At 38.5% G+C, this 25192-nt stretch overlaps 1 protein-coding gene across 2 annotated transcripts; it reads left to right on the plus strand.

Moving 5' to 3' along the window:
- The first annotated feature begins 4 nt into the window (after nucleotides 1–4).
- LOC136877013 (uncharacterized) lies at nucleotides 5–23754 on the plus strand. Of its 2 annotated transcripts, none has more exons than XM_067150803.2 (3): nucleotides 5–415; nucleotides 9918–10147; nucleotides 22429–23754. In XM_067150803.2, the coding sequence occupies exons 1-3, from the start codon at nucleotides 89–91 to the stop codon at nucleotides 22505–22507; spliced, it is 636 nt and encodes a 211-aa protein (XP_067006904.1). In that variant the 5' UTR covers nucleotides 5–88; the 3' UTR covers nucleotides 22508–23754. The 2 variants fall into 2 exon arrangements, with proteins under 2 accessions (XP_067006904.1, XP_067006906.1); XM_067150805.2 differs by having other exon boundaries at nucleotides 9927–10147.
- The last annotated feature ends 1438 nt before the right edge of the window (nucleotides 23755–25192 follow it).

The raw sequence follows: 25192 nt of genomic DNA on the forward strand, positions 1-25192 counted from the left end.
AGGTTGCATTTCTCCAGTAGAGTTAATGTGAACTTCAGTGTTGAAAATTGTTATATATTTTCACATTGGAAGATAAATTTCGGGGGATATGTCTTCCGTCCTTGAAAATGCCTATTTACGGCATAGGTTGAGGCAGATGGATCAGTTATATCCGGAGCCATCAACGTTTGGACATTGTGATTGCACTTCCTATTCGTATTTTGCTCTTTCACTTGTGCTCTTTGCGGTAGGAACTGTCATAACAGTTCTTGCTCTCGGAGATGCCGATGGTTATATATTTACAAACTTGGGACATATGTGGCTTGTTGGACCTATATTTATATGCTCAGGACTAATGGTGGCAGTGAAAAGTGTGTTATATTTAAGAAGAAAAAGTGTCATTCAGATGCTCTTGCGGCAACGGGCTCTTTTGAGGGTATGCATGTCTGTTTGTGAAATAATTTTCTTTGAAATGTCCGTAATATATATATATATATATATATATATATATTCCGCTTTAGCTTCATGTTTTTAATCCAGTCATTTTGATGACACTTTAATTTGTTTATATTCGTTGAAATACTAGATTCTTATTTTTGTCTCTTAACTTTAAGTTATGTATAGTGTAGTCCACTTGTTTCAAGCTTTTGATATAGATTCATCAATATGCCATTTTAAAATGTTTTATCTTAGTACTGTACATATCTGACATGATTTGATGGTTGCAGCGTTTTGTGCAATGTTTCAGTGGATTGTTACATGTCATTGCTTGACACTGACATATAGTCTGAAATACAAATTGAAATGTAATATATCAGTCAAGAAGAATTACAGGTGGATAAATTTAATTTCAAGGTATATATGAGAATGAACAGCTATCAGGACTAGAGAGCTGCTTTGACTGTGTGTTACAAAAGGAGGTTACTGTAGTATCCTGGAACATAAACTCAGGACCGCCTTGGACTTTGGTAATTTCTTGCTCAAACATCGTCATTAACCAAAAATTCTTTTGATCCTGAGCGTGTTCCACCATACAAAACAACTTGTTTCCCTTACTTTTCTGTTCACCTTGGGTTGTCATGATCGGCATTACATGAGACGCTATCTTTCCCAAGTCCCTCAGTAGCGGTGTCTAACTTAGGCTACTACACATACGATTGAGCTAAAGCTTTGGACTTACAAATTCCCATGTGGGAAGCATGAATATCTTTTAAAACTTTATTTCTTAAAGCAGAAGGTACTATAACCAGATACCTCCAAAATAAGATTTCTCTTTTTAGAGTATGTGGCTCATCTTTTTCTTAAAATATGGTAATAATTCATCATCAGGCATTATAGGCCACCCTATCTTAAGATATGTCATTATTTTTGGAATGCCCTTATCTTTCCTTGTATGATTTAAAATATCTTTATTATTATTATTTATATTTCATGGCCTTCATTGAACCTCTCTGGCCAACTTTATACAAAGAATTTTTCAGTTTCCTTGGAACTTATCTTTCTTTCTTTCTTCATCAGAAATCACTCTTCCTATTATCTGTTTGTTGATTCTAATTTGCAGTCTGGTTTGTTTGTCTGTGAGTTTCCTGATTTTGTTAGTTTTGTTTCTTAGGTCTTCCACTGTAATTTTTAGTTCATATCTTCCTTGATTTCTGTAGCCTAATCCGCTTAATGTTGCACTTACTATTCCATAATTTTTCTATTACCGGGCAAGTTGGCCGTGCGGTTAAGGGCGCGCAGCTGTGAGCTTGCATCTAGGAGTTAATGGGTTTGAACCCCACTGTCGGCAGCCCTGAAGATGGTTTTCCGTGGTTTCTCATTTTCACACCAGGAAAATGCTGGGGCTGTACCTTAAGGCCACGGCTGCTTTCTTCCCACTCCAAGGCCTTTCCTGTTGTCGCCATAAGACCTATCTGTGTCGGTGCGATGTAAAGCCTATTGTAAAATTGTAAGTTAGTAAATTTTCTATTATTCTCCTGATGATCCTGTTCTCTGGTGTCCTGATTGTGCTCATTACTGGTTCTATTTCCTTGTAGACTGTTTCATTAGAAGCTACTCTCTAGTGTCCGTCTTTTTGGTATGATTTGCTGATACACATTCTAATGATTCTTTGCTCAGTCTTGAATATTTTGTCTATTTGTGCAGTGTTAGTTGTTTTGAAGATGGTTTTACTTGCTTATGTTATTTCTGGTTGAGTGACTGTTTTGTAGTGTTTTAATTTTGTTGCTATTGACAGGCCCTTTTTGTTGTAGGTATTCTTGGTGACATATTGTGCTCTGGTCAGTTTATTTACTCTGTTATGCCATGTTGGCTTTTCGTTGAGGTTATATGTTACGATTTCTCCCTGATATTTAAATTTATCTACAATTTTGATTTTTTGGTTTCCTATGGCAATTTTGTTTGAGTGGTGGATCAGTTAACATGATCACTGTCTTTTTTGCTAGTGGTTTTACGTCGCACTGACACAGATAGGTCTTATGGCGACGAATTGTCTTTTTCAAACGATCTTCCAAGACCAATTTTCTGTGCTATTTCCTGAATAACTTGTCTGGTTTCCTGAATAGTGTTAGACAAGAAAGCAAGGTCATCTGCAAATCCTAGGCAGTTTAAACATCTTTTCTTTGGGTCTTCCAATTTGGATGTTCTTTGGGTTAATCTTGTACCATTCCCTCATTATATATTCCAAGGCACAGTTGAACAGCAGTAGTGACAAGCAGTCTCCTTGTCTTAAACCTGTTCCTATGGTGAATGGCCCAGAGAATTCCCCTCTGAACTTGACTTTCGATTTAGTGTTGGTTAAGGTTAGTTGTATCAGTTTGATTAATTTTGGATGGAGCCCAACATTTCTTAAGATTTTCAACATTGAAGGTCTGTGGATACAGTCGTCGTCATCATCATCGTCTGCAGTTTCCAGCTGTTGGCCGGGTCTGCTTGGAACATAAGCCTCTCCATCTCCTCTTGTCTTCTCACCACTTCTCCCTAGGCCTTCACACTTCCACTCCTTTTATCCACCTGTCACTTGGTCTTCCTCTTGGCCGTTTACCTGTTATCTCCATTTCGTACATCCTCCTCGGTATCCTTTCCTCTGTCATTCTCTTCATGTGTCCATACCATCTAAGTCCAGATGCCTCTATCCTATTCTGTAGTGGCTCTTCGTTTACTATATCTCAAACCTTCTCATTTTTCATCTTATCCCATCTTGTCACTCCTATCCTGCTTCTCGAAATTTCATTTCACTTGCGTGTATTCTATTCACGGCTCTGTGCCTTATTACCCAACTCTCAGCTGCATATGTCAGAATAGGTATATAGTACGTCCTGTATATCACCCTTGTGCTTCTCTGAGGGACATCCTTGCTCCAAACCAGGCTTCTGACACTTTTCAGGAATGCTCCTGCTTGTGTTCAACGCTCGATTATTTCCTTATCATTTCTTCCACTTTACTCTATGATACTTCCTAAGTACTTGAAACTCTCTATCTTCCCAAGCTGTTCGCCTCCAAGCATTATCCCTCTCATAGGTGTCTCCTTCTTTCTAGTTGTGATCACTATCTCGCTCTTTTGGGCATTAAATTTCATAACTAAGTTTAAGCTAAGGAGATTCCCACTTTCCAATACTTGTCAATTTCTTATAATACTTTTATTGTTTACATGACATAATCCAACTTAATCTCTAGGTGTATAGGTATATAAATTAAGCTATATTATGTCATGTAAACATTAAAACTATTATAAGAAATTGACAAATATTGGAAGGTGGGAATCTCCTTAACTTAACCTTAGTTGTGTTGAGCCAATACGGAAAAAATATGAGATTTATAAGATTAAATTTCATTCCATATTGTTCCACCTCATCTACCCAAGCATCCAACTGTTCCTGGATAACCTCTTCCTTTTCTCCCCAGACTAACAGGTCATCTGCAAACATCATCACTCATTTTTCCTTATCCAATTTTCCTCGCCACTTTTGTCATTATCTCGTCTGTTGTTACTACAAAGAGCAAAGGTGACAGAGCACTTCCTTATTTTAATCCACCTTTTTGCTTAAACCAGCCTGTTCTCTCTCCTATTTTCACACAACTGATACTCCCATTGTACATCTCCTTCACTCTTTTTACGCTCTGTTCCTCGACACCTTTCCTCTGTAAGGTTTCCCATACCTTGTTTCTACACACACGGTCATAAGCTTTCTCAAAGTCCACAAAGGCCTTCACAAGATCCTTACCCCATTCATAATGACACTCTTGTAGTTGCCTTACTGTGAATATAAGGTCTACTCTGGGCCTTCCTGATCTGAAACCATACTGCTCTTCTCTTAAGTTTTCTTCCACCCTTTTTCTGATTCTATTCTCCAGAATCTTCTCAAACACCTTTGCACAGTGGCATATCAATGTAACTCCTCTATAGTTTAAGAACTCTTTTCTATTCCCCTTCTTGAAAATGGGTATGATTACCTCCTTCTTCCAATCTTCAGGGGTCTTCCTTTCCTTCCATACTACTTTCAACACACGATAAAGCCACTGTTTCCCTACCTCTCCTGCTGCCTTCACCATCTCAGTACTCACTTCATCTAACCCTGGGGCTTTCCCTCCTTTCATCATTATAACATCTCCCCTATTGCCTTTCCTCTTACTCTTGACCGTTCCATACAGTACTTTTTATTTCCTTTGCTATCTTCTTCCATCATGTTTGTTCACTTTTCCATCCATTTTTTCTTCTCCTCTGTTACAACCTTTTTAGCTTCTTCCTTTTTTGTTCTTATATTCTTGTCTTGTCTCCGTTGTCCTCTGTTGAAAGCACACTCTGAAAGCCTTATTCTTCTCCCTAACTGCCGCTTTGACTCTGTTGTTCCACCATGGGGTCTCCTTGCATCTTTTCCTGGCACTAATTCTCCCACAAACTTCCTCTGCAGTTTTTACTAGTGTCCTCTTGAACCTTTCCCATTCCTCCTCTCCTTTTTTTCGTATCATCTGTTAGTATGTTCAATCTTATTTTTTCCTGGTATTCTTCCTTGATTTCCTTTCCCTTCAGTTTCCATATTTTGATACGTCTTTCTTGCTTCTCTGTTTTCTTCCTTTTCGTCATTGTTCTCAGTTTCATTACCATACAGTTGTATGCTTTTTTAAAGTCCACGAAGGTTATTGCAAGAGGTTTGTTTTGTTTCTTGTAAAATTCTACGTGATTTGGGTCACATAGTTGACGGCTTGCATTCTGGAGATAAATTGGTAAGTAAGTTTCTGGTTCTACAAAAATGGTGCAAATCCCTCCACATGATGGGGCAATAAAAGGTCTCTTTAGACGACCTGGTCCACTGGTTTTTGATTCTGTGCAGCATCCTCTATAAAATAAAGGTCCAGTATTCCGTGATCGGACATGTAACACCTGTTGGAGAAGTCCATAATTCTCATTTGGAGTGATGGTTCTTAGGCGCCCTGTTGTCCTCTTTCATTGATCCCACGAGATGGAACTTATCAGTGACGGCTAACATTGTTCTGTTATTTGTTTCCTCCATATTCAATTGCTCCTTGTTCTGTTCTTTAATGTAAAGCAAACTCGGACCATATCTACATTACATACAGAAATACTTTTATTGCTATTCCTACAGGCTGCAATTACAGTAATGTAGAGTTAAAGTAGTTTTAATTCTTCAAAATCCCTAACCTAAAAATCAGCTATAATGCTGAATAGTTCATGAACTCATTAAGATCACACCACTGTGCATGCTCCTAGGCAAGGATGGACGCTGTGGAAGACAAACACTACAGTTACTTTCACTGTTCAGTATTCAATTCGTTTTATGTTATACAGAAAATAGGTATTATTTGAATGAAGCTTTCATACCTGATCCGTCTCCATTATCAGGATTGTTGAAATTTATGAACACATGCACCTTAAGGAGTTTGAATGATAATCCTTTCCTGTTGTCGCTGAGTATCATCTTGTAGCGAGAAAAACTTCTTTCGACATCACATGATGTAAGGTAATGGAAACGTAGTTGAGTAGAGTTAAATCACTTGGAGAAAATTTCTGGAAATCTGCAGAAAAAGGGTTTCCATAAGGAATGCCACGTATTCCACACAGGTACAATAGTCCACTGTTCTTTTCCATTACATTTTCTAATTTTCCACACACGCTAGATGCCACTGTTCCTTTCACATGCTTTACTTCCTGTTCAGTGCACATTACAACATCCAATGCATCGCTTAGTTCTGTACCTGAAACTTCCATTTGTGTGATTGTTCCAAATGAAGAATTAAAATTGGATTTATGTAAGCCAGATCCATCTTTAGTGTACTGCTTGAAGATAAATCTTGAGTAGTTTTTATGGAGCACTATTCTGCAGGATCTAAAGACTTTATGATCTTCTCCACAACGTCTAAGTTGTGGCATTAAACCAACGCATTATAACTGGCTGGGGATGTAGGGGCAATGAAGGTTGAGCTTTGACAAATACTTTCTTGCAGTCGGGTATTAATTTATCTTCTTCAGAGTAGCGACGTCTAACTTCTTCAGCTACCCTATGCAAGGCATGTACAAGACATGTCAGGTGTATAATTTTTGGGATAGCATTTTAAGTCCCTTATCTGCCTTCACCATGTGCAGAGCAGCATCAGCTACAAATAGAGAAATGTTCTCTCTCTTTGCTCCATTTGGCCACAGCAGATTCATTGAATTGTCTGAAAACTGCAGTGCTGGAATGATTTGTCTTCACATGTCAGGAGGAATGTATCTCCAGGCCAGCATGCCAACAATCACATTTGCTGTTGAAACCTATAACTTACTTTCTCCTCTCCCACACCATACCGCATTATATCCAACATCTCTTCATAACAAAGGGTCAGATAGTCATTCCTGAAAGTAGATTAGTTGGGAACAGAATGATCTGTATATTTTTCAAGAAACTGTCTGAAGCTTCGATTTTCTTTAAAGGAGTATTAGATGAAACTGGACAAAACCATTATCTTTCAGAGATATAGCAAAAATTGTGAACGCTGTGAATTTGATTTTGGAGTTTCGAATAGCAGACATTGCCTATTTTCGAGTACAGAATGTTATATTCTTACATTTTGCAGTATTACAGTGTTGTAGCACAGTAAAGCATTTTTCAGCAGTAACTTTTTCCCCAAATCACTCCATCCGTACTGAATATGTTTTCACTGAACTTGTGAACAAAACTTCACAACTTCTCTCTAACTGAGGCTTTTGTTTTAGGCACATTGAAAGCAACTGAATGACTGATGCTCCCTCAGTAACAGGTCATTCAGTGTGTTGAAAGAGTAAGAGGGGAGGACGAAGGAGAGAGATATGAACAATAACAAATAACTGCAGAAGAGCCTCTGCTTCTGTGTAAACAGTAGCCTTATTTCCAGGAATTGATCCAACTAGCAAACAATAGCTCTTGCCAGCTAGAAACATTGCCTACACTACTTTTCAATGGTTCTTCAGCAGTAGAAGTATATTCCAGTCTATCCTGAAAAATAATTTCTAGAGCTTACTTTGATTTTTAGAAAATGAAATTCAAATGAAAATTACCAAAACATTTTGTTATAATGAGATTTTGTTCAAAATATGCCATAAAATAAAAAAAGCCTAAATATACATTTATATGCCCAAGAGAGAGAGAGAGAGAGAGAGAGAGAGAGAGATAGAGAAATGCATTTATTTCTGCTTCCCCATTTGGAGCCTGCCAAAAAGACAAAGCTTACATAAAAAGTGGATTGACAACTACAAGGGTCATGTAAAATATGTCCATAAATGATTGGTATACCATATTACAGATTACCTATTACTCAATAAAATTCATATCAGTCAATCATTTTGAAACCCATGAGGAACTCCTTATAAGACTAAGATAAAGGATAAATGATTTCTTACTATTGTTTTTCAGGGCTGCTAGCTGAATGTCCTTAATAAATTGGTTATCCAAATTAAATTTCTTACAAAAGTTGTTTATTTTTTATTATCTGCTTGGAAATGTGTTAAATACATTAGAAGTCTAATAGTCCAGCACGTTCGGGACCAGCCCGGTGCCGGATTACTGAAAATGCTGGATTATCGGGCGGTACCTCTTACTACGATATAGGTTAAGGCGTACAGCGAAAACAGCTGTAACACGGCGTTTTGCAGTAAAATCTTTTTGTTTTTTATGTCGTAAATTTTTGATGAGCAATATTAAATTAATTCAACAAGATATTTCTATTCTCACCTTTCTCCAGGCGTTTGATGATTTCCAGTTTCTGGTTGATGGTCAGAGTTACGTGGTTATGTTTCTCTCCTGATTTGAAACTTGAAGAAGGTTTCGGTTTCAAGAACATTATCACTGCTTAAATACCAAGAAAACTTCCACAGGGCACTTTGATATGCATGTTCACTACACTACTGTGATACAGATCCTAGATCGCAAGGAAAAAGTACTGTAGCGAAAAGTGCTCGCAATCAAAGCAATGAACTGAACCTGTATGTGGTGACAGCCAACAATGTCGATTATGTCTAACAATAGCAGACGTGTAGAGGTCACTTCCGTGCGCTTTAACTGTCATAAACATTTAAAAAATCATTAAAAATCCTGGATTGATGCCGGACCATTGGGCGTTCCGGACTGTTGGATGCCGGACTAATGGAATTCTACTGTATACAAGACTACACAATATAATGCGAAGGGAAAGATTATGACTTGTCATAGAAATCCACCCTCTAGTGATAATCATCCCATGTACAAACACAGGTGTCTCCAAAACAAAGCAAGAGTGAATTGGCCTGTAACAGAGTTGTAGTCGATTCACTTCCCTGTTCTAGATATGAAAAAGGTTTGTTACAGTAGGCCATTTTAAGCAGTTGTTATAAGACAATATTTTTCCTGAGTAGTTTAGAAGAAACTAACAAATGAAGAGGGGAATAATAGTTTGCAACTTCATTTGTATTTATGGGGAATGATCTTTGTGGCAACCAGAGTATTTAGAGTGGCTACTGCCTTGTGACTTCAGATTTCATGCCCTGATCTAGGGTATTGAGATAGTGGACTTCATCAGTGTATCAGCTCTTGGAGTTATTTTTTATGGTAGTTATATTCAGTGGCATGAGGAGGCAAAATAATATAGTCAAACAGAAAGAAACTGTTAGCGAATATATGTATCTTAAACTGACATGAACAAGGAGGGTATACTTCGGGATATCATCCTCTCTTATATCTTTGAAAGCAAATATTGTAAAATCAGAAACACTAAAAGACTGTTAAAATGCTGTACTTTAATACTATTCTCGGAATTCATGTGTGATTTTTTGGTAGAAAACAATCTGTGCATGCACATTGAATATATCAAATCTTCTTCAAATTAACAACATTTTGTAAGAAAGTAGTAGTATTTCAGAGCTCCCATGTAAGATGGGGTTATGTAGCATATTATTACCATGACTCCTTTCTGTTGCTGAGTGTCCTTGCAAACCATCTGCAGTATTTCAAAAGTTTTGATGGGAGCCTCTGAGTCTCATGGAAGTGGCACAGGAACAGAGGTTCCACCTTCACCCTATGAAAAGATTATTGTCAAAGATTTGGATTGTGTTTAATAACTGAGTAATATTAGCCTTCAAGCTTAATATCTGTATAACATTCCTGCATTTTTTTTCTGTGGTAATATTCACTGACAAAAGGTATATTATAGTAATTTTCAATAGGCCATGTGTTTATAATTTCATAATCATGTCCTTTTCACCCACCCCCCTCCCAAATATTTATCTGCCCCTGCATAAAACAATATATGTATATATCATAATCATCCATTTGCCTCGTATAAGTTATGTATAAAATCATAATTTTACAGCAATGTTTTGGACTGCATTGCATGTTAAATGGGCTTTAATTTTATGACTTTGTTCCCTTTTAAACCATGTAGTATAAGAAATATTTTTGTATAAGATATTTGAATTCTACTCAACTGTCTAGGGTTTGCAGGAGTTGGCACAACAGTCACGGAACCAGCAATCTGGTTGTGTTATTCGCAATCCTAGCACAGTTACCTTGCCACCTACGTATGAAGCCCTGATGGGAGCTTCTGGGTCTCATGGAAGTGGCACAGCAACAGAAGCTCCCCCTCCATCTTATGAAGAGGCTATGTTCCTAATAGGAGATGAGAAATTACAGGTCGTATTAGAAGAATCCAAATATGCTGCCAGGTTTGTATTCCTTTGATTCTTTGTGTAAAATGGTCTCATTTAATGGCATTATACTTCTGACAGGGAAGTGCTTTCTTAAACACTGTGTCCTCTTATAAAATTAGGCATGTTACAGTATTGTTGGTAACTGGAGGCACAAAACATATTCATGCACATGTGTATTTTTGTGAGAGATCCTTTCATACAGGGTTATTCATAAGGCCCTCCAGGTTTTGAGACCTTCATAGTGCAATAACTATGGCAGGCATATCAAAATTACTCATATCAACTGGTACATAATCTCTCAAAGTTTATTATGTACCTTACAGATGTTAAATATTTGCTCCTTTGATGATGCGACAGACAGCAATCCTGTATTGCAGTTCCTGCCACACATGTCCTAACATTCCACGGTCGATACCAGTGCATGCATGATCCTTTCTTACAGTTCTGCTAAATCATGGCATAGGGGGCACGTGTACATGATCTTTGATATAACCCCATACAAGTTATGTGTGGTTAAGTTAGGTGACCCTGAAGGCGTTAAAGAAGAGGAGCTTCATCTCGAATTGGACATCCAATACAATAACTTGGAAGTTCACCTTTGAGATGATCACGTGATGCCCAATGAAAATGTGATGGAGCCGATGACTTAGATTTAGGTCCCTTTAAGCAACAAGCAAGAAAATGTGATGGAACCCCATCCATTTGCAAAATGTCCTCGCTCTCTTCTTGTAATTGTGGCAGTAACCACTCTGTTGGCATGCATGTCTAGCTACACTATACGGGTAACAATTCCTTCTGCAAAGAAAAATGAATCATAGACCTTCGACGAAGTAACCGCACAAAACATATTTGCTTTAGGGGAATTATGGATGTGTTCGACCATATGGTGAAGTTTGTGTGTATGTCCCAAATGCACATTGTCGTGATTCACTGTGCCAGACATGTAAAAAGTGTCCTTGCTACTAAACATCGCTTTTTCGGCAAAATCTTCATCCTGTACCTGCTCTTGAAAAATCCATGCAGAAATGCAATTGACAATCAAGATCTCAGGGTCTCAGCATTTGTAGTAACTGCAGCAGGTATGATTTTCACTCACAAATGTTTGCGTGGACATTTGAATGAGGCATAGCTATAATTCCAAACTCGCACAGTTTGACTTTTTAGGGCTCCTGACACATGCTTCTCTCATATGAACATTGGTTTCTGCCCTCTAGCAGCTAAATCAACAAGCTCACCATGCCACCTGTTATAGATTCAAACTTGGAGAGATTCTGTGTCTGTTGATATGAGTCATATTGCTGTGTTTGCCATAGTTATTGCACTATAATGTTTCAAACCCCATAGGAACTTGTGAATAACCTGTATTTTCATTATTTGGAAAGATATGTTCGACCAAGCAAGTTGGCCATGCAGTTAGGGTCCGCAGGTGTGAGCTTGCATTAGGAAGATAGTGGCTTCGAACCCCACTGTTGACAGCCCTGAAGATGGTTCCAAATCTTGGGTGCGGGTCGTATTCAAGCTGTTCATTCTCGTAAATATTTACTACGTTTACATGGATTATTGAAATAGATTTGAATACAGTTACCGTACTCAATATACCACATGTAAACGGGCATTCAGGTCTTATGTGTTTTAATTGCGTTCTAGAAAACAAGATCGATTCATTCTCAATACGATTACAGTGGCATGTAAACGCAAAATGTAAGGTAATGAAGTACAGTAAATCAAAGAAAGAATATGAGTAAATATGAAAGCCGCTGCTGCGGATGCTCAATCGTCATTTGTTTCACAAGTGTTACTGGCATGCTGGGTGCGCGAATAGCTGATCTCGCGGGATATCGTACTTTGCGGGAGTCGAGACTGTTGGTTACAGAAGTCTACCTCACTCACATTTGAGTTCCGTATCTGTCCCGTGAAAGCGATGGATTCGAAACAGCGTCTGCTGTCATTCACTGTGCATGAGAAACTGAAAGTTGTAAGCGAAGCTGAAATATACGGAAATCGTGCCGTTGGCAGAAAGTATGATATTGATGAATCGTATATTCGTGATTGGCGGAAAAAGAAGGAAAACTTCTAAAAGGTAACGGCAATCGCAGAGCGTTCCGCGGGCGGAGTGCAGTGTTTCCGGAAATTGAAGAACGACTCTACAAATTTGTGATAGAAAAACTGAGTTAGGATAGGGTGTGCTAGTGAAATGTGTCAATTGAAAGCACTAGAGATCTGAAAAGAACTCAAAACACAGGGTTTTACTGCAAGCCGCGGATGGATCGGAAACTTTTATCGGAGAAAGGAATTGTGCGTTTGGAGACGTACATCTATTTCACAACGTCTCCCTGGGGCATATGAAGAAAAATTAACGGCCTTTCAGCGTCACATTATTCATTTGAGGAAGCAAAATTCTTATTTGCTGTTGCAAATTGAGAATGCTGACCAGGCACCTGTATATTTTGAAATGCCATTGGAAAATACAGTGGATAGAAAGAGTTCTAAAAGTGTAACCATCAGAACAGGTGGTAACGAAAAGCAACAATGCACAGTAATGTAATGCACACTAGTGGATGGAACCAAATTCCCTCTATATGTGGTTTTGAAAAGGAAAACACTTCCGAAAGGAAACTTGCTATGGGGTGTTATTGTTAGAACATATGAATCTGGCTGGATGGACAGTGCGTTAGTTGAGGACTGGATAAAGTGCATTTGGCAACATCCCCCGGGAGCTTTGTTACAAAAACGAAACATGCTTGTGTTGGACAGTTACCGAGGACATACAACTGACGCCGTAAAAGATATGATAAGGAAAGGAAAAACCGGACGAGTGAAGAGGCCTAAAGTGGGACTAATATGCAGCTGGATCACGACCGCATGGGTGCACATTCCCAATGATCTAGTGTCTAAAAGCTTTAAGAAATGTGGAATTTCAAACTCAGTGGACGGTAGTGAGGACGACTATTTGTAGAAAGATGCCAGCGACGAAAGTTTCTATGGTGAAACTTCAGATGGTGATGGTGAATTATGAATGATCTGAGTATTGGACCAATTTTATTTATGATTTTTATGATGATTTTATTAATTGTAAGCTGTTTGAATTTATGTTTGTGGTATATTTGAAGAAAATGAAATAGATATGCAAGTTATTTGATTTTTATTTTTTTCCTATTTTGCCGTCTCAAATTTAGGGTGCGGGTCTTATTCGGTGGTGGGTGGTATTCGGAATTATACGGTATCTGTGTCAATGTGATGTAAAGCAAATTGTAAAAATATATATATATGTTTGATGAAATGATGTGCCTATCCATTTTACATTTTGAAAACAGATTTAGATTATTAAATGAATCCTGTTTTGCAGAATGATGGAATTTAATGCCCTGTCTGCGTGGATAGCTTTATCCTTATATACAGTGAAACTCGGTTAAGAAGTGTGATATTCTTGGTCCCTTGATCGGTTGCATTAAGATATATGCATATTTATCCCACTTAAAGTGTTCTGTTGTAATATATTTCTCGGTTAAACAGTTCAAATTTTAGAGCCCCTTGAGATAGAAAACGTCCGCTCAAAGCAGCTCGTGGTTAGAACCCTCCAGTCCCCGTGCAAGTTGAACCCTGTGTTAGACCGTTTGCGCCTGTCATGGAGCCTCTCCGGGCTTGCCAAGGCCATATGACGTCACGCTGTGACACCACCACCAGATGCTCACTCTCACCTTGTGGAATCGAATTGAACCCATCAGTCGTAATTTCCACTCCACCGTTTACATCAAGCAGAATAGACTTGAATGGGATTCTCGCGAGAAGCACAAAGCATGATAAAACATTAATACATTAAGTTGTGTGCCGCGACAGGGTGAAGTCATTAATCGAGGTGGCATCAACATTAATTAAAAACGGAAAAATGTATTTGTCCACAACACAGCAGCTTCTTATGCATTACCGTACTGTTTGTTAGGAATACATGAACGACAACTGTAGGGAATGCCACTTACAAAATTGTTCACGGTAAATACTGTACATTCCAAGCCATGTCAATTATCGTACTGACATACCGTACTGTATATGGACTCCAACATGATAATATGATTTGAAATAAGGTCAACAATAATTGCAAAATAAAGTACCGTATAGGCCTAATCTACCACAAAATTGAATATTCTAACCTGTTTGGTTTACATTCCCTTGCTTATTTCCTTCCAGACATTCTCTCTTACGTTGTTGTTGCAATAATGCTTATGGGTCTTGTCGTAGAGGAAATTACGTTTTGGAACTAAACTGATAAGATTTTCCGTGTCCATTATTAGTTAGGTGAATAAACTATTAAGAAACAAAGAAACATCCCGACTCTATGCAGGAAACAGCCGACCAAAGAGAATGCAGCCGACTTGCCAGCTGATACATATTATGCCGCCAAACAGCCGGCCGAAAGATCCCGAATGTCTACGAAGTTGAACGAATGTTGATAACCAGCTGGGTGTTGGTGAGAGGGGGCCTGATACACGCAATCAGAGGCATTGCGATACCATGTGTTGGCATAAAATTGAAAGTTATTTTTATTTTTTATTTTATACGAGCTAAACATTGTATTATCATGTCACTCGTAATTATTACATTGCATTATTAGAACGTAGCACAAGGATGAGGAGACATGAAATAAAATTCTCGTGGGGAAATAAACTGTTTACGTTTAGATGTGCTAGTGTTGCTACTGCGCCTTTATCACTCGCACGTAATACCTCAATACTTTCCCATGCACTAATTTCTGCAACTTCGAACCTGCTTTTCTTTTCTTCATTACCTTTAGCATGAAGAGCATTAAAGCAGGAAAATAAACTCAATATCGGCTTGTCCATGCGGTACTTGCGAAACAGCCAGAAACTACACCTGTGGCCATGACAACTAATAGGAATGCAGGGGCGATATAGGCCTATGAATAGGTTCTAAGAATCTCTAAGAATAAGTTGCCGATGTCCCGTCTGCTGCCGTTAACTTGAAGATGTCGGGGGGTGTGAAAAACTGAGGCGGTTTATGGAAGGTTCGGTCAGTGTGCCTCAGAACACATGGAAGGGAATGTGGGAGGTTGTTTTTTTTTTTTTTTTCAAGTTGCTTTACGTTGCACTGACACAGATAGGTCTTACGGCGACGATGGGACAGGAAAGGGCTAGGAATGGGAAGGAAGCGGCCGTGGCCGTAATTAAGGTACAGCCCCAGCATTTGCCTTGTGTGAAAATGGGAAACCATGGAAAACCATCTTCAGCGCTGCCGACAGTGGGGTTCGAACCCACTATCTCCCGAATACTGAATACTGGCCTCACTTAAGCGACTGCAGCTATCCAGCTTGGTGGTTTATAGTTCAAGAAAGCAGTAAAAACCTTAAAACAGTCAACCTTGGACAATTTCTTTTCAAGTAGGAGCCTAGATTTTTGTGTTTGGAAATGTATTTAATGTCTAATGCAGTATGGAATTTACATAATGTACGGTCACCATCTACCGTTTTAATGTTCTTAGTATTTCTTTTATCTCTTGTGCAAGGTTTTATGTAATACGTTCCTTTCTCTTATCAAGAATTTTTATAATACAGTATGTTCAATTACAGTATTTTACTTTATCTCTAAAAATACATGTCATGATAATCTAATACTGTATTTATATTGTGGCTTTCTTTTAACAGCTCTTACATATCAGCCTATTTTGGTATTGTTCACAAACAAGGAAATCTGTTGGCTGTATGTTTCACATGTATGTCAAAGTACAGAATAAGTTTTCAGGTATTACCCCTTTTAAGTTCCTGCTTAAGAAGGTGTTTTTTTTTTTTTTGTCCCTTGAAAAACTTCTTAACAGTGTTTCACTGTAGTGTGATTCACAAGGAGTTAATAGCACTGCAATACTTATTTCTGAAGATGAGATAAAAATGTCATAAATCCAGGTCCTGTTTTCAATGTGTTTCAGAAATTTGTCATTTTGAATGTTTGTAAAATGCTTTACGCTGTAGCTGGAGGAGTAAAAGATAAACGAAGAATCCTCACCCTTCTCTCTTTGGTGAATATCACCTAACCTTGTAGTTGATGTCCTCTTTAAGTTCTTAGGCATTCTTCCTAGGATTGACAAGTAGTGTCTTTCCATATTTTATCATATCAGGACACCCCATGAGCCTAACTCAGATACATGAAATTTCTCATGAAATTTCTCAACATTCTGAACAATATAACATGTCTGATTGGACATTTTTTTCATAAAGTCATATCATCTGTACTCCTGTAACAACCCACCAATAAGCTAGGTGACTGTTTCTTCAGCCTTTTCTAGATGTATGAAAACTGTTTTGATATCTTTTCTGTAGAGTCTGTACTTTTCCATTTACATCTTAAGGTCAAAGATAGCATCTGTTGAAGACCTGCGAAGCATAACCCAAACTGTTTTTCTGTAATATGGATCTCTTGCCTTAATCTCTTTTGTATGATTTCACTAAAAAAGGTTCATGAGCCACTGAATTCCCCCTTCCTTTTAGTCTCTGTTATGCTGTTAGAGAATATCATATGGTTCTGAAATGTTACTGGTTTCCATTTTCTCCGTGACTTATTTTATGTCTTGATCGGACTTGCTGCCCAGGTCCATGGCTAACTGGTCAGCATTCTGTCCTTCGGTCCAAGGGGTTGCGGGTTCGATTCCCAGGTGGGTCGTGGATTTTAACCTTCATTGGCAAGTTACTGTGGCTCGGGTATCGGGTGTTTGTGGCATCTTCAACATTAAATTTTGTCCTAAGTAATGCCACGTTCCGTGGCTCAGATGGCAGCACGCCGGCCTCTCACTGTTGGATTCCGTGGTTCAAATCCCAGCCGCTCCATTTGAGATTTGTGCTGGACAAAGTGGAGGCGGGACAGGTTTTTCTCCGGGTACTCTGGTTTTCCCTGTCATCTTTCATTCCAGCAACACACTCCAGTGTCATTTCATTTCATCTGTCATTCATTAATCATTGCCCCAGCAGAGTGCGGCAGGCTTTGGCAGCCGGCACACTTCCTACCCTCGCCACTAGATGAGGGCTTCATTCATTCCATTCCTGACCCGGTAGAACGACTGGAAACAAACTGTGGGGATATAAATAGGGCCACATCCACCCATGGGCATCTCTCGAAAGACCTGCACCAGGCTTCCTCTCAGGTTATATGACAAAAAAAAATTGGACTTACAAGGCCTTGATTTCTTTGCTAATACTAACAGAGTTCTATAGTGTTCTCTTCATTCAACAGTTCTTGAAAAAATACTTTCCAGTTGGTCTTTATCTCATCGTCCTTAGACAGAAAAATTCTAATGTACTGAAAGAGTGTAATATTTCTTTTGCATTTTTCCCTTGCCTTAGTAAGCCTGAGGTGTTCCATTTCACCCTCATTCTTCCCAGTTGTTCATGTAGTTTGAAATAACCTTGTTTTGTACTTATACGTTTTTGCTTGCTTGGTACTTAGTGTGATTCTGGGAACAGTACCGGTAGTTGAAGCAAGTCATATTTTTTCTCAATTCAAGTTGTACTTCTTCATCATCAGAATTCTTTCTTTTAAATGCTACAAGAGGAATAGACATTTTTATGTTCCGTATATCTACAAATAAGACATTTCACAGTGTACTGAGGGATTATGAAGGGTAGTTTGTTACAGGCAATCAAAGTAATTTATGTTGACAGCGATAATTGATGGTAGAATGAGTTCTTGGTTAACAGTAGTTACAGGAGTAAGACTGTACTATTTCACATTTGTTGTTCACAGTATGCATGGATCATTTCCTGAAAGGTATCAAATGTCAGAGTGGGATTCAGTTGCGTTGAAACATAATTACCGAGCTCGATAGCTGCAGTCGCTTAAGTGCGGCCAGTATCCAGTATTCGGGAGACAGTAGGTTCGAACCCCGCTGTCGGCAGCCCTGAAAATGGTTTTCTATGGTTTCCCATTTTCACACCAGGCAAATGCTGGGGCTGTACCTTAATTAAGGCCACGGCCGCTTCCTTCCCACTCCTAGCCCTTCCCTGTCCCATCGTCGCCATAAGACCTATCTGTATCGGTGCGACGTAAAGCAAAAAAAAAAAAAAAAAAGAAACATAATTAACAGCTTGGCCTATCCCACTGTGTGGCAGACTGTACTGAAAGCCTGCAGGTGCAGCGAGTATGATATGAAAATGACCGTTTCCATGACTGAATTGGAGAAGAAACATAAGAGGATTGAATGTTAGTTTGGGAATACAGAACTGAAACGGGTGGATCATTTGAAGTATTTAGGATGTGTATTCTCCCAAGATGGTTGTATACTGCCAGATTGATTTAAGGTGCAGCAAAGGCAATGCAGTGAGGCCACACTTGCGATCAGTGGTGTTCAATGAAGTAAGTTTCCAGACTACACTATGTTTATATCAGCTTGTTTTCAGACTGACTTTCGTGTACAGGAGTGAAAGCTAGATGGACTCACGATACCTTATTTGTTACTCGGACGTAACAGACATGAGAGTTGCGAGAGTTCTTGCTGGTACTAAGAGGTGGGAACAAGGTCAGGAGTGTACTGAGACTGAAAAAATAAAGGCTGAGTTAAGTCTGCTCTTTGGATAAATCCGTATGCATAAATCGACTTTGGTGGTGGAGTCATATGGGTACTGATGTGCACCGTTTTCAGTAACTCAAATTGAGAAGGCAAAGCTGTATTGTTGTAGAGGCTCTTATTTTTTCTTTTTTTTTTCTTGGGCAATAAATAAATCTGCTATGGTAACTCTGCATGTCTCTCTTTAGTTTTCTTTGTAAAGAGTCGGGATCTCTTTGGTCCAAGATGATGCAATTTTTTTAAAATGTGTGTATTATGATAGACCAAGCGAATTGGCTATGCAGTTTGTGTCATATAGCTGTGAGCTTGCATTCAAGAGGTGGTGAGTTTGAACTCCACTGTCAGCTGCCCTGAAAATGGTTTTCCATGGTTTCGCATTTTGACACCTGGCGAATGCAAGGGCTGTACCTTAATTGAGTCTATAGTTGCTTTCTTCGCAGTCCTAACCCTGTCCTATTCCATTGTCTGCACAAGACCTGTTTGTGTCATTGTGACATAAAACAAATAGAAATAATAATTATAATATAAGACCAGGAATGGAATCATAAGGAAGTAGAGGAATTTTGCTACCTAGGCAGTAAAATAACCAATGGTAAAAGAATAAAGTAGAACATAAAATGTAGGTTAGCATTAGCAGAGAAGGCTTTCAGCATTGGAAAAGACATACAGATTTATGTACATTGTTGAATATATGTCTATAAAGATAACTTATAAAATATGTATTAAAAGCCAGTGCAGTAAAATATGATGTAATGACAGTAAAATCTTGTGAATAAAAATTATTAGTTCCATCCCATGAAATCTTTGTTTCATAAATGTAATCTTGCTGTAATATTGTGGCTGTTTTGTAAATGGTCAGTACAGAATTGAAGAGGTGACTAAACCCATGGCCACCAAATTAAGCAATTTAGGAAACTTGCACTGTTTGTTTGGTTTTTTGTTTATTTATTTATTTGTTTGTTTGTTTGTTTGTTTGTTTGTTTGTTTGTTTGTTTGTTTGTTTGTTTGTTTGACTTTAGCAGTGGCGAAGTTAGGGCTTGTGGCCCTCTTTTACACTTAACCACGTAAATTACAATTTAATACATATGTATAAAAGAGACGTACTATTCTATTATAAATTCAAGGATAACTAACCTAAATAACACATATGGAGAGCATATAAAGAGGAATGAAAGCAGAGCTCAACAAATAAAACAAGGTGACAAGAAATCCAGAGCATAAAAGTAAAAAAGAATGAAAATGGTCATAATGAAGAAAGTACATGCAAACTGAAAATCATATAAGCAGTGCATAAACAGAACACAATACATACTAAAGTAACAGAAATAAACGTGTGGCAATAAACGGTGATCTATGTACTGTACACGAGGTAAAAGTGCTGCTGACTTTTTTTTTAGAGCTTCCTAATGTTCAACAATTCTTCCACAGATACTTGGGTCTCTATCAAAGGGTAGAGAAGGTTCCACCTATTCAATACCATTAGCTTGTATAGGGTCTTATATAATTGGGACTAGTTTCGACCCCATATACACTGGGTTATTTTCAGCCACAATCCAATTGAAAAAACATTATGCTCACATACAACACATTAATAAATTAAACAATCTGTTATGTCTCAATTTACAATCCAAATTTTAAAACATTGATGAAGTCCAAACAACTCATCTAAAATTGAAATCAAATGACACTTCAAAACTGCTGCTGTTGGCTGCTGTTGGTGTCGAACTATGTCGTCGCTCCTACAGCACCAAACATTCCTGAGATGATCTGTAAAAGATAATCTCATTGAAATGTTGCTGACTGAGATCACATTTAAGAGTGTGTTCAGCAACATGAAAGGCATCTACACAATGATGATTGATAAGGATTACTAATTATATGCTTCAAATTCTCCTCTGCATCAGTATACTTAATAAATCAAGCAAAATTTAATCCAAACTGAACTGTGGGAAAATGTAGGCAATGTTGAAAGACACAAGGACAGCTTTACAAGATCTGAAGGACATCCGGTTGAAGGGATAGGAAATCTGAATGAAAGTACACTAGTGTCCAAAAGTTAAGCATAACTTACGAGTAAGCAGGGCAACAGGAAATAGACCGCAAATCGCACGACATATGCACCTACCAACCTTACGTATTCACTCTGTATAGGAAAGGAGTGTTCCCTGCTTTGACGAGCGGCAGAACCGGAAGATAAACACAGCTAGTGCCTGCGCCCTATATTCCCTCAGTCGTGTTTGCCCTGTTATAGTGTGCGGAGTGTAGCCTCCTGGTGAACGCGTGAGCATAATGGCACGACGACGCCATTTGGACCCCATTTTGCAGGGTAGAATACTCGGCCGTCTGGAAGCAGGCCAGCCACAGAGTGTCATTTCCAGGCTTTGGAGATTATTTCGAGACACAGGAGATGTTAGTCGTAGGCCAGTACCAGGTCAACCAAGAGTAACTATCCCGCAGCAGGACCGATATCTGGCCTTAACCGCCAGACGAAATCGGAGTGCACCTGCAAGACAATTGTCGGTGGAGCTTGCAGCCGTCTCAGGGGTTGCAGTTTCCCGGCAAACTATGTACCGGAGGCTCAGAACAGCAGGGCTTTTGCCTGACGTCCAGCGGTGTGCATCCCGCTCACTCCAGCACAGAGACGGGCCCGTTTACTGTGGAGCCGTCAACATCGAAACTGGACCATGAATGAATGGAGGCATGTGCTCTTCACAGATAAATCCCGCTTCAGTTTGCAGAGCGATTCCCGTCGCACATTAATCTGGGGAGAACCGGGTAGCCGATACAACCACAGGAACATCATGGAATGGGACCAGTATGGTGGTGGTGGCGTCATGGTGTGGGGCGGCATCATGTTGAATGGCCGTACGGACCTGCACATCTTCATGGGTGGTCCGAGGAACACTGTTAATGCTCGGAGATACAGGGATGAGGTACTGAGACCACATGTTCGAATCTTCAGAGGTGCGGTTGGTCCAGACTTCCTCTTAATGGACGATAATGTCCGACCGCACCACGCTGCTCTGGTGGATGAATTTCTGGCTGGGGAAGACATTCATCGTATGAACTGGTCAGCGAGTTCTGCGGATCTGAATCCTATAGAACATACCTGGGATGCATTGGGAAGGCGAATTGCATCCCTTCAGCCTCCGCCAAGGACCCTCCGAGACCTTCGCATTGCCCTTTCTGAGGAATGGGATCGACTCCCACAAGAGCTCTTGGACCATCTGTTGGAGAGCATGCCACATCGCTGCGAAGCATGTGTGGTGGTTAGGGGTAACCGCACACCCTATTAACAGCATATTTTCTTGTGGAAGACATGGCCAAGTTTTGTTAGTTGTTGTCAAAGTTGTACCTTAGCTATCAGAACCTTTCTGATACTGATTTTTTTTTTTGGACAGGTTGTGTGACATGGTGTGTGAGTCAGTTTCCGTTTGTTCAGCAATCCGTCTGACATTCCTATCAGGCGGTATGGCCTTGTTTAGTGATTGTGCTTAACTTTTGGACACTAGTGTATTTACCTAATACAAAACAGAATTCTGTGTACAACTAATGTAGGGTTAATACAAATTTTGGAGAAAATGAAACTACATGTTTTATTCTGATGTGTGTGCTTGCTGAAAATTGCAAATTGCCACTATTGTAGTTTAGTAAGGAACAACAGTGCTGTGTTTCATGGAATTTACTTAGATGGTGTAGAACTGATTTGTTTTTGTTTGTTTTTTGTATTTTAGTTCTGAAGATGAACTGAGCAAGGAGTCTCACGTTACTGTGCGAAGTCAGAAGCAACAGAATGGATGTCAGACTGACTGATGTGAATATGACAGAAGACTGAAACCATTACATGCTTTAATTATATCTCTCTAATTTCACTTTTGTCAAGATCAGTAGTTACCTAATTAGGGAAAATAGGTAGCATGGAGATAAGTTTTCATATACACTCTTGCTGAGCCAGAATGCTCTTGAAGTTTAAAGTAAGATTCGTATTGAAGTTTGAGAACTAGGTATTAAGAAAACATAAAGACAACACAGTTCACTGTAAGATGTTTTTTTTTTTTTTAAAGAATATAAACAAACTCATCAGTGAGGGTGATACTTAGGAACATGTATTATCATATGAAGAAATGGTGGGTCTATGATAATATTTATAAATGGCAGTTGAAATGTAATGCTCAAAATCTACTTTATCCAAATGCATCCATGTAGATGCTATGGAAGAACTTCAAGAGTATTATAGACTAAGAAGATTATCCATCAGTGTTTTAAATGTAATAGAGATTGCATTTCAGGCTCAAGAAAGGTCTTTTTAATCAGGTTGTTTGACTTCCAAAGGTGGTAAGCCTTACTGAATGGAGAAATTTTGCTATTCTTTGATCACAGAATTGTTGGTAACATATAATGTGGTCAAATGAGATACTGCATTTCAATCCTGACTCTTGTTGTTTCTTCCATAATTAGTATGGAATTTATTTCTGGAATAAGCTATTTATGTTCTCTTTTTGAAGTGGAATTTGGAAGTCTTGACAGTTCTCTGTAAGAGTGAAATGAGCAATATTTCTTGTACCTCCTAAAGTATTCCACGTGTTACTTAGATGAAGATCCCTAAACTTCTACCTCATCCTTCTGTAACAAACTATTCAAGCTGTTTCCTCATATATATGATTTTTATTTCTGTTACGTGCAAGAGTCAATTTACTGCAGATATGAACAGGAGTGCACTTCAACATAAAATTCACTGGTTAAGAAATGTATATCAGGAAGGGAAAATATTATCTTCAGGGCTGGATTTACGGATAGGCTGACTCGGCTAATAGAGCCCACACCTTGAAAATAGTATAAAAATTTGAAGGTATGTACAAATTAAATATGTTGGAAGTTAACAGCATTCAGTCTTAATATCATCTTGAATACACATATTCTTTAGTTGGTACATTTCCTGTTCTTACGTTAATATAATAGAATAAGAAATGTAGGGAAGTCTCTTTAAATCAGGATGTGTAAAAGTCTTAGGTTAGTGAAGAATTTTTAATGTTTCATCTTAAGTTCATACTATGTGTATCACAAAGTTTCTATCAGTAACACATGTTATAAATGATTATACATGTTATAAATAATCTTCTCCTCATTGTACTTGTAATAAATGATTATATCTATGAAAGTATACATGCGAGCCAAATACTGTACAAAGTTAAACTTATTGATAAACAATTCACGGTAAATTGAAGTATTAATTTACTGTTCAGAAGATTCAATGTCTTAGAGTTTTAGAATGACATATCTAATATATTGCCCACAATTTTTTAGCATTATGTTTTATTTGTTGCTAACTGAAAATGGCTAACAGCCAAGAACTTCAAGCCATTTAAAATTAAAATAATAATGGGATATTCCATACACATGTGGGTTGCACCACATCTTCCGTATAGGGGCCCATGCACTCAAAATCCAGCTCTGAATGTCTGTCTTCATCTTGTATATTGTTCACAGCAGTAGGCCCAATTGATAATGATATTATATCAATGTTTAAATAGTGTGCTTGTTATATTTGGAGAAATCTTAAACTTCGTTTGCAGTTTGACCAGTGAAGTCTGTCTGTACAGCTAAGTCATAATTGGTCGCTTTTTATACTGCTAGTCACATCTACCACTCATTGTAGTGGCTCTCATTGTGATAATTAAGTGCACTCTTGTCTAAATGTGACAAATTTTGTATGTGGTTGAATGGGAGCAATTATTGTTTTCATGATGATTTTCTTTATATGTTATTATTACCATCTAATTTACAGAGTTGGCCAAAGTATTATGGTAAACTTAGCATTTTTAACTAAGAGTAAGCTTATTACATTGTAGAATACTACATTTTTTCCTAATATATACTGTATTAGTAGCAAACTTATGTCAATGTCTAGTGTAGATATCTTTTGGTGCTTACTAACAATAGTTTTTCCTTCTAGATATAATTTTTTATTTAATATTTTAAATGTTTATGTAATTTTGTTTCATTTGGACCATAACTTTTTACTATTTTAAATGTTTGTGTAATTTTGTTACATTTTGACCAGTGATTGAATCATTCTTTCCTTTGTTTTTATTATGTTTTTATTGTTTTTCATCTATAACATAGTCCGACTCATTAGCTGAATGGTCAGCGTACTGGCCTTTGGTTCAGAGGGTCCTGGCCAGGTTGGGGATTTTAACCTTCATTGGTTAATTCCAGTGGCTCGGGGATGGGTGTTTGTGCTGTCCCCAACATCCCTGCAACTTACACACCACACATAACACTCGTCCACCAGGCGACTTGGCCGTGCGGTTAGGAGCGCGCAACTGTGAGGCCGCATCCGGGAGATAGTGGGTTCGAACCCCACTGTCGGCAGCCCTGAAGATGGTTTTCTGTGGTTTCCCATTTTCACACCAGGCAGATGCTGGGGCTGTATCTTATTTAAGGCCCCGGCCACTTCTTTCCAATTCCCAGGCCTTTCCTGTCCCATCGTCGCTGTAA

This window comes from Anabrus simplex, chromosome 7 (assembly GCF_040414725.1).
Source record: "Anabrus simplex isolate iqAnaSimp1 chromosome 7, ASM4041472v1, whole genome shotgun sequence".
NCBI classification, from domain to species: domain Eukaryota; kingdom Metazoa; phylum Arthropoda; class Insecta; order Orthoptera; family Tettigoniidae; genus Anabrus; species Anabrus simplex.